Source organism: Stenella coeruleoalba, assembly GCF_951394435.1.
Source record: "Stenella coeruleoalba genome assembly, chromosome: 20".
NCBI classification, from domain to species: domain Eukaryota; kingdom Metazoa; phylum Chordata; class Mammalia; order Artiodactyla; family Delphinidae; genus Stenella; species Stenella coeruleoalba.
In genome coordinates, this window is record NC_137166.1 from 51028447 (window position 1) to 51038268 (window position 9822).

Below are 9822 nucleotides of genomic sequence, written 5' to 3' on the forward strand. Positions count from 1 at the left end.
GAGGGCGGGCGATGAACAGCGAGGGGCTAGGAATTGGAAGAGAGTGACCCCAGAACTAGCTCTGGCCTTTCTTTGAGTCTCAATTTCTCCAGTGGGTTGGAGTGGGACATCTCTAGGGTCTCTTCCCATGCCTCTCCCGACCTCCCACCTCTCACATTCTCTGTCTTGCGTCGCGGCTCTGACTCTGGCGGGGGGTCTTCTAGGCTCTCGGTATCTCCGAGGCGGGGCTGTTTGCGGAGGGGGCACAGAGAAGGGGAAAATCCCCCCAACCCCGTCGGCTGAGGGGAGTGAGGCCTGGTCCCTACCTGCTGGGCTGGAGTGCCTGACATGTCCTGGATGCTCCAAGCTCACTGTTGTGGCCTGGTTACTGGGGAGATGAGGGGCCAATGAGGCCTGAGGACAGCAGCCGGGGAGGGACCAAGGCCACCGAAGAAAGCCGTGGGAGGGGAGACTGGGGAGGAGAGGCCGAGGAGGGCACGAGACCTGCGGGGAGCTCGGGTGCTATGAGCAGATGAGTTAGGGAGCCCTGCGAGGGGCGGGGCTAGAAGGCTGCGATGGGCGCGGCTTCGGGGTCCTGCCAGGGGCGGGACCTGTGGGGGCGGGACTGTAGGCCTTGTGAGGGACAGGGTTGGGAGGGCCTGTGAGGGCGGGACTGTAGCCCTTGCGAGGGGCGGAGCTGTAGAGGACTACGAAGGGCGGGACTGAAAAGGCCTCTGAGGAGAGGGACTGGGTGGGCCTGAGGGGCGGGGCTTCAGGGGAGGGCAGAGCTGCCGGGGCCGGAGAGGGTTGGGGCTGGCGAACCTCAGCAGGGAGTCAGAAACCCGTCCAGGCCGGGGCTTCGGAGCCTTGACAGGGGAGGGGGAAGGATACCTGTAGAGGGCGGGGCTGAGGGCATTGTGAGGGGTGGGGCTTCGAGGGCTGAAAGGGGCGTGGCTGGAAGAACACGGGAGGGGTCTGGTGGGAGGGCGCCGGAAGAGCGCGGATTCCCAAGATTTGTGGCGGGGGTGGGGGACGACTAACTCGGAGGCACTCAGGCTCAGAGATCCTGGGGAAGGAGGTCGAGATGGTCTATTTGGGGAGCACAGGGTTGTGAGGGCTGGGCTGTGTTTCCGGGAGGGAGAGGCAGTAGCTAAAAGAGCCTGTGGAGGCAGGGCTGGGAGGGAAACGTCTGAAAGGCTTTGGAACTGGGCCAAGGTCCTTCGGGACGGGGCGTGAGAGATGCGTGTCTTAAGCTGATTAAGACCACGTTATTTTGAGGATTCATCAGCAGGCACACGGTGCCGATGCCGGAAATTGTGAGGGGGGAGGAGCGCTCACCGCCGCCTCAGGTCCTCGAAGCGGCTGACTACGCATGCGCGGCCAACGGCCTCGGGAGAGGCAGCCAAAAACCCACAGCCGCTTTAGAGGTCCGCGCACTGAGAGGCGGAAGTGGGCGGGGCCTAGGGCGCTCCGTGCCGCGCCTGCTTTCCGGCCACGCCCCCATGCCGGCGCCCCTAGCCCCGCAGGGCACGCCCTGTTGACGGCAGGCTGTTGCCCCCTTGACGACAGGCGGCTTACCCCGTGGGCCTCTACAGAGCGGGCTGGCAGTAGGCACCGCTCCATGCAGGCTGGGTGTGCCCGATGCCTGCGGTTTCCTGTAGGAGGAAGCGGTCCGCGGGCGCTCAGCTCGTAGCTTTGGAGGCCCCGGAGGGGGAGATCCCCCCACCGCCCTCGGGTCCCCTGATTCTCCCCCTTCTATAGGGCCCTAGCATGGGGGACCCCCTGCCCCGAACACCCCCGGGGTGCCCAACTCTGGCGCTGGTTCCGCTCTGGGAGCTTGATTCAGAGTCCTAGCCTCCTGTTCCCCACCTCCCCCCCTCAAATTCCATCTCCCTAGACCCTAGTCCCCAGACTCCTCCCAGGACCCAGGTCCAGTCCCCTTGCCTCCTTGAAGAGCATACGATCTCAGTCCCTCATTGTTCCCCCAGTGACCCAGGCTTTCTAACTTACCTGGGGAACTGATTTCAGACCTCCAGTCTCTTGTCCTTCTCAAAGATGTAAACTGCAACTTCTTTATTCCCCACCCCCAGGAACCTTCATTTTGTACCCCCAACTTTGTAGTCTTGGGACCCAATGGACCCAAGATTTTGCCCCTTCCCCAAATCCTAGAGACCTTGATCTTGGGTCTCCCAGTACTGAATCCACTCAGGGCCCCAGTGTCTGGTATGACAAGCACATAACAACAGTGCTTACTTGGTGCCAGGCACTCCTCTAAGAACTGCTCCATGATGTATTTACTATTATTATTTCGATTTTACAGATAAAGAAACTGTGGCATAAAGAGATTAGTAACTTGCCCCAAATCACAGCTAATGAGTAAAGCAGTTTCTATTTGAATCCAGCCAGCATATCTCTATAGAGTCTGTGCTATTGTGATTTCCAGGTGTCCCGAGTACCCACGCAGTCACTGAACTGCCCTTCCCTCACCCCCTCAGGGAGCCCAGATGACCAGCCATTCTCCCTTCCTCTAGCTCTGGCCCAATCAGATACCCAGACATCCCATCGTTCAGTTCCCTTCCCTTGTACTGACCCAGGATTTCAGTTCTCCAGCTCTTAATTCCATATTCCAGATATCTGGTTCCCTGTCCCTCATTTTTCACCAAGCACCCAACCCTGCCAAGAGACCCAGGTACTTAGTGGTGATCACCCCCCACCGTAATTCAGTAACCCAAGAATTAAATAACAATGATAACAATAATAGTTGACATTAAGTCCCTGGTACTGCACTTCTGTTTAAAACCCTCCACTGGTTTCCAACTGCACTTAGAATAAAATCCAAACTCCTCCTCTAGGCTTCAAGGGCCCTCTTTGATTTCCCTTCCTACCACTCTCTCTCGTTCCCTATGTTCTGGCCACACTGGCCCTTCTGTCTTCTTCTCAAACAACCTGAACTTGTTCTCAAAGGCCTGTGCACGTCCTCTCCCTGCCCCGCATTCAGATGACTCCCGTCTGCAAGTCTCAGCTCAGATGTCACCTCCTCAGAGAGGCCTGGCCAGATCACCCTTTTAAAGTAGCCTCCCATCATTAGCAGTCTATTTTATTTCCTTCAAAGCCTTTATCACTATCTGAAATCTATCTTCTTCACGATGTTTTGTCTTTATCGTCCCTCTCCCTCAACTAGAAGGGAAACTCCATAAGAGCAGCAGGGCTCCCATCTGTTTTCTTCATTATTAACTCCTGGTTCATAATAGATGTCCAATGAATGTTTGATGAGGAAAGGAATAAACATGTTAGGTGTGTTAGTGTACTGGTATTACCTTATTCGTTTAGAATAAGTATCAGAATTATTATCAGTATTAGTATATTGTCAGTATTATGAGTAGTATTGTACCCACCTCATAGATTAGGAAACTGAGGCTCAGAGAGTTGAAATAATTGGTCAAGGTCCCCCGGGCAGGAAACAGTAGCCCTGGGTTCTTAACTTCCACCTCCTGCCCCCTTCTGGAGTTCCACACTTCCTCATATCCCATCCCCTGACCCCGACCATGGTGCCAACGCCACCAGCCCTCACCTCACTCCACGCTGCAGGAATCTGGCCTCATCCCTCAGTCTCCCATCCCTCTGAGGATTCATTCCTAAGCCCCATCAAGGAAAGCAGACATCAGTCTCAGGACCAGTCCCAGAGCAGAGGCCTGAGAATCAAATCCTCCCACCCCTGATGCTTGCCCCACCTGAGGGCCCCAGCTCTGTTCCCTTCCTGCCAAGGACGCATCATCTCAACCGCAGGAGGGAGCCCCAGAAGATGCCTGTCTGGGGGCAGTGGGTGGGGGCCCAGAGAATGAGGAATCCGAGTGCCTGGGCCCTCCCTCTGGCTGCAGACCTCAGCTGGGTGTGGTGAGGGTGCGTATAAAAGGGTCAGTATATATTGAGAGGAGCAGAGAAAGAGAAACCAGGAGAGTGAGGAGAGAGAGGAGGAAGGAGGTACAGACAGTGAGGACAGGACCGAGAGAGACGAGAGGCAGAAGGAGAGAGAGAGGGAGAGAGGGAGACGGGGAGAGAAAGAGAGTTCCGGGATTGGAGGGGAGAAGGAGGGAGAGAGCAAGAGGGGAGAGGGAGGGAGGGAGGGAGAAAGGCGGTGAGAGGCGGGGGCCTCGACAGGGTGGAAGGAGGGAGGAGAAGGGCGGGGCACGGAGGCCCAAGCGAGGGACCAGACTCAACTCTGACTTTTTCCGCCGCGCTCGGTAAGTTTCCAATCCGTTATTCAGACTGGGATTCTTTCTTTACCTGGGTGTGCAGCAGTTTGGAAAGGAGACCCCCAGCTTGGGAGAAGCTTGGAAATCCTGGTAATTTAAGAAGTGATCTCTTTGCACTTGGGGTGGAGACTTGGGAAGGGGTGGAGCCCGGCAAAGTTTGAGGGTTCCCAACAGAGCCTCCCCACCCGAAAACTTCCTGCCGTTTTTTTCCTGTGTCTGTCCACTCCCCCCGAGGACCCCGAGGTCAGGGCTTCTCGTGAGAACAAGCAGAGTCTGGGGACCCTTCAGCCACCTCCCCTCACCCCTCTCCCGCCCTTTCTGGACACTTGAAGGGTCATGGGAAGCTGGCTCCTCCTTCTTGGGCCTCTCCCCACTCCCAACACGGATCTTGTCCACTTTCCCTACAAGGTGTCTAGTAGACACTAGTCTGGCAGCAGGGTGGGGTGCGGACATCATGGGCATAGCCAGGGGCTGGGGTTTCCCTGGTGTTTGGGAGGCAAGGGGGCGAGATGAGTCACCGACCAGATGACTCACCGGGTCCCCCTTCCTCCCCCCACCCCAGGAGAGGAGTGGGGTGACTCAAGTATGCCTGATTCTGGGGGCAGACCCCAGCTTCTGATGAATCTGAACAGGCGGCAATATGAATTTTCAGAACCTGGCCCATAGGTGCCCAGGGACAGGGCTCTGAGGAGATGGGGGCCACATTGCTAGTCTTACTCATTCCCGACCCGAGAGTCCATCCCTGGCCCCCTGCAGGCCCTGGGGAATTCAGGAGTCCGGGCCCCGGGCCCCCAGCCCCCTCCTCCTTCAGACCCAGGAGTCTGGAGCCCAGCCTCCTCCTCTCTCAGACCGGGAGTCCGGGGCTCCTAGCCCCCTTTTCCATTAGACCTGGGAGTCTGGACTCAGCCCCCTTCTCCACCAGAATTCAGACATGTCCCCCGCCCCTGTGCCAACCTCTTGACGTGATGGTCTCCTGACGTCCCCACCCAGGCTTCCAGCGCAGCCATGTCACTCCTCCTGCTGGTGGTCTCTGCCCTTCACATCCTCATTCTCATCCTGCTTTTCGTGGCCACTCTGGACAAGGTAAGCTTACTTGGAGTACGAGCCTCCCGCTCTCCTGCAGACTCCTGCCACGCCCCTCCGCTAGTCACTCTGGCCCCGCCCCCTTTCCCTAGCACTCACCCTTCTGAGCTCTGCCTCCACCCTTCGTGCCTCGCCCCGGCCCCACTTTCCTACTAAATCCATGCTTTCCCATGGCACCTTGCCCTTTTCCTAACCCTTCCTAGTCTCCCTAACTTTGTCCTTGTTCCTCTGTCCATCCCAGTCCTGGTGGGCCCTCCCCGGGAAGGAGTCCCTGAATCTCTGGTACGACTGCACATGGAACAGTGACAACAAAACGTGGGCCTGCAGTAATGTCAGCGAGAATGGTGAGGGGTGAGGGGCATTGGAAACTGGTCTGCAAAAGGGAGGGGTAACCCCAAGTATCCTCCCGGGACCAAGGATTGGGAACCCCCCAAGGTTTGAGTGGGCGGGTCTGGGTCCCCATGCTGAGTGACCGAAGCTGATGTATGATGACCCATCTGTCTGGATGGTAGGGGGAAGTATGCTCATATTCTAAAGAGGATGGGCTAAAAGCCCCACTCCCTGTGATTCAGAAGGAATGGAGGCCACATGCTCTAGGTTTAAAGAAAGGGGGAAAAACTCCCAAGATCCTGAGAAGACATGATTATGTTTCCAAAGTTCTAAGGAGACAGGTGTTCTGAAGGGGTGGCTGGGAACAATCTTTCCAAGTTCCAATGGGGTGGACCACATTACGTTTCTAAAGAGGTGAGGCTGAATCCTTCTAAGGTTCTAAAGAAGTGGGGCCAGGTGCATCTGAGTTCTAAAGGGGCGGAGCTGCATCCATAGAAATTTTGAAGTCAAGGTGAAAGATTAAATGCTTTTTGCCTAAGAGCAAGTAAGAATTTTTGCTCTCCTTCTATACAACATTGTACTGCAGGTAGCCAAAGCAGCAAGGCAAGAAAAAGAAATAAAAGGCATAAAGATGGGAAAGGAAGAAGTAAAAATGTCTTGATTCCCAGTGAACATCTTTATATAGAAAATCCTAAAGAATCTGCAAACAACTTCTAGAACTGATAAGGGAATTTAGGAAAGTTACAGGAATTGAGGTCGATATAAGTGATACTACTAAGTATCTAAGGTTATATGTCTCTAAATGGAAGAAGGGTTGGTGGGGGCAATGACGAGCAAGCAGGTGGAGCTGGAACTCTGGACCTGCTGTGACTTCCACCTCTGTCTCCTATTGCAGGCTGGCTGAAGGCGGTACAGGTCCTCATGGTGCTTTCCCTCATCCTCTGCTGTCTGTCCTTCATCCTGTTCATGTTCCAGCTCTACACCATGCGGCGAGGAGGGCTCTTCTATGCCACTGGCCTCTGCCAGCTTTGCACCAGTGAGCACTGTTCCCTGGGAATTCAAGGGAAGGGAGGAGGTCTGTGAGGATGTGTGTGTGGGGTGGGGGGGAGGAGCTGAGAATGGACATCTGATGAATGAAAACAATTCTCAACAACCCAAAGACCACCTGAGCTTCCTCCCTTGGCTACCTCTCTGCCCCAGGGACTTAGGGGAGTTATAGTTTTCAGTGACTTGGTGGTTTGTGGTGTGCAGCTCTGAGTTATGGGGGAACAGGCACTTAGGGCTTCAAGGAGCCAGGGCTGGGGAAGGGGGTGTGGACAAATAATTTAGATCCCAGGGATGAAGGGGTGCCAGCAGGGATAGGTAGCTAATTAATACGCCAGGAGAGAACTCTGAATCATAATAGTAGTGGTTTTATAATGTCAGCCAGCTGCTGTTTCTTGTGGACCTATTATGTATCAGACACTTCAGGGAGTTTTATGTACTTTTCAGTTTTTTGACTTCAGGTGCAAAGGACTAAGTTAATCATAGTCATCAGTTTGGGGGAACATTATCTTTCTAGGTTCCCTCTCGTTCTATTAATTCACTATCTGTGCGCTTGGCTTGTAGAAGGGTGCTCAAAAGTATTCCTTGAATGGATGGATGGATGAGTAGGTATTTTCGTCCCATTTAACGGATGAGTAAGGGGGGCCCGAAAAAATTAACTAAATTGCCCGAGGCCAGTCTGCAGTGGCCCCGAGGCACGGCGCTGGGGGAGGGAACCACAACTCCCAGCAGGCAGCGGTGCTGCGCACTCGCCCTCCCGCGGCTTCTTTGGCCCGTGGGTTGTTGGGAAATGCAGTCTTCTTGTGCGGGTCCTGCGTGACGCGTGGTTCCCATCTCCCCACAGGCGTGGCGGTGTTTACCGGGGCGCTGATCTACGCCATTCACGCCGAGGAGATCCTGGCGGAGCGCCCATCAGGGGGCAGCTTCGGTTACTGCTTCGCCCTGGCCTGGGTGGCCTTCCCCCTCGCCCTGGCCAGCGGCATCATCTACATCCACTTGCGGAAGCGGGAGTGAGGGCCGCGCGTCCCCTCGTCTCCCCAGCCGGCTCCCGGCCCCTCCACCTCACCCCAAAGCCCCCACCCCGCCTCCAGAAAATAAAACCATTTAACCGCTCGTTCTCCCTTTGCCTCCTTCCTTCCTTCCATCTTCTGGGACCCAGGCTGCTCGTGCCTGATCTTTCCTGAGTGGGGACAGCCCCCATCAGCAGCAGCTTGGTCTTCAGAACGTCTAGCTCCAGGCCCCCATCTCTCTCTAACTTGGGATACAGGAGCCCGCGGTCCCAGCAGCCCTTCTTCCCCTTCCACAGACCCGAGGCCCCCGGGCCCTCCGGTCTCAAAACTCAGGATTCCTCCCAAGACTAGACCTTCAGGCACTTCTAGGTAAGAACCAGGAATCTGTGTTTCCAGTCCTCTCTCCCTGGCCAAGGGTCTCTCTCAACCAGCGAGGCTGTGTGTCTTGTTCTAGATTGCTGTTAGACAGGCTGGGACCTGGGACCCTTTGCTACCTTGCTTGCACCTGGACAAATATTTCCTCCAGCTACAAAATACAAAGAAACTATAAGGGACTAACTGCGTGGATGTGCACTTGGGGCAAATTCTGAACAACAAGATACGAAGAGACCAAAAAGCCCAACTGCCACTTCTGAAGAACCAGGAGCAAAAGCAGGGTACTGCGCGTGCCCACTGCACACACCACCGAAGAGGTGGGCAAGCCACCTAAGCCACTCCTCTGGCCCAAACCCTGGACACACTCCTACCCTGGACACACCCCTACCCTCACCCCATAGAAGGGGCCAGCTCACCCCACTTCAAGGGAAACTGTTGTTTGTTCTCTCTCCCCCCTGCTGCAGCAGGAACCCCAATAAAGCCTCGCCTGAATTTCTTATCTGGCCTCTGATCAATTTCTATTGATTAAGGAGGCCAAGAACCCTGGTTGGTAACAGTTGGGTCTCTTTTTTTTCTCCCTCTGACCCTTCCTCTGAGAAGACTCTTTTCCATTTCCCTCTTGGAACCCAATCCCTCTTCTTCCCCCACCCTCTCCAAATGCCGCCTCTAATCCATATGACACCTTAGTAAAAATTAGAGGACACCCCCCCTTCTCCAGGCTTACTCAACCCCACATCAAGACACACGTGGGACGGGGAGAGGCTGGCTTTTACACCAACCCATCTCCTGGCTGTGTGTCTTTGTGCAGTGAACAATCTGTCCTATCTTCTGTGTTCAGAAGACTCAGTCTTTTGGGGAACCAGGGCTCTGCTCAGGGGTCAGGTCCTCCCTAAGATCCTCTTCTGTGACCCACAGCCAGTCTATTTCACCAACTCCAAGCCCAGACTCTCTCTAGGACTACAGCTTCCTTTGCCCGGGACCCACCCAAAATGCATTCCCCCAAGACCCAGAGTCTCTTCTTTCCAGGATTCCAATGCCTTCCTTCCCTCCAACCGCTGCGGCTACCCCACTCATCCAGATTTATGAAACATGATTTATTCCTTTGCGAGAGGGGACAGGGGAGAAATTGATAGACCAATAAATATTGCACAGGCCACTGGTGGAGGCAAGATCCAGGCTGAGGTAGTTTCTGTAGAAAGGCTGAGGGACCTGGGCAGGGAAGGCGCCTGAGTTTTGTTGTTGGGCCTGAGTGGACGTGAGCCTTGGGGTGAGGATAGTTTCTGGTTCCTCCTGGCCCAGCTTTCTGCCTGGCACAAGGCTCCCAACCCCTTCAGCCTGGACAAGCTGATCGACAGTTGACCAAATGGCCTGCCTTATAAGTAGCTGCAATTGATAGAAAGATCAGGTCTCCTCTAAAAATTCTGATTGGTTTCTTCCATGCAGGGACAACTGGCTGCCCTAGGTTGGTTGTGCCCAACAGCTGTCATTGGCGGTTTGCCAGAGAACCGGGCTAAAAGGCTCTCATTGGACGTGGGCTGGAGCTCCGCCTCGGTAAACACGATGGGCAGTCTGCCCGGTACAGGCTAAGAAGACAGTGATATATAGCCTCGGGAGGGCACAGTTTAACAGCTGTGCCTGGTGGTTTGTAGCGTTGCACAGCTGTGATTGGCTGGCACCACGTTTAAATGTTTGTGGGGCGGGGGACCAAGATGGAACAGAAGCAGGGCCTAAAAGCTTTGATTGGCTGT

General features: G+C 55.2%; 1 protein-coding gene across 5 annotated transcripts; it reads left to right on the plus strand.

The window, feature by feature from the left end:
* The first annotated feature begins 3803 nt into the window (after positions 1 to 3803).
* EMP3 (epithelial membrane protein 3 (MAM blood group)) lies at positions 3804 to 7897 on the plus strand. Of its 5 annotated transcripts, XM_079907356.1 has the most exons (6): positions 3804 to 3879; positions 4276 to 4322; positions 5223 to 5315; positions 5557 to 5659; positions 6541 to 6681; positions 7534 to 7897. In XM_079907356.1, exons 3-6 carry the CDS (start codon positions 5238 to 5240, stop codon positions 7701 to 7703), a joined length of 492 nt encoding a protein of 163 aa, XP_079763482.1. In that variant the 5' UTR covers positions 3804 to 3879; positions 4276 to 4322; positions 5223 to 5237; the 3' UTR covers positions 7704 to 7897. The 5 variants fall into 5 exon arrangements, with proteins under 5 accessions (XP_079763482.1, XP_079763479.1, XP_079763478.1 ...); XM_079907353.1 differs by lacking the exons at positions 3804 to 3879; positions 4276 to 4322 and adding an exon at positions 4069 to 4220 and having other exon boundaries at positions 5155 to 5315; positions 7534 to 7896; XM_079907352.1 differs by lacking the exons at positions 3804 to 3879; positions 4276 to 4322 and adding an exon at positions 4070 to 4220 and having other exon boundaries at positions 7534 to 7895.
* Positions 7898 to 9822: the final 1925 nt, after the last annotated feature.

Bases quoted from the DNA above. Each gene is read 5' to 3' on its own strand.
- EMP3 (XM_079907356.1), top strand. From the start codon at position 5,238: ATGTCACTCCTCCTGCTGGTGGTCTCTGCCCTTCACATCCTCATTCTC. The intron at 5,316-5,556 runs GTAAGCTTACTT...TGTCCATCCCAG, and splicing joins TCGTGGCCACTCTGGACAAG to TCCTGGTGGGCCCTCCCCGG. The intron at 5,660-6,540 runs GTGAGGGGTGAG...CTCCTATTGCAG, and splicing joins CAGTAATGTCAGCGAGAATG to GCTGGCTGAAGGCGGTACAG.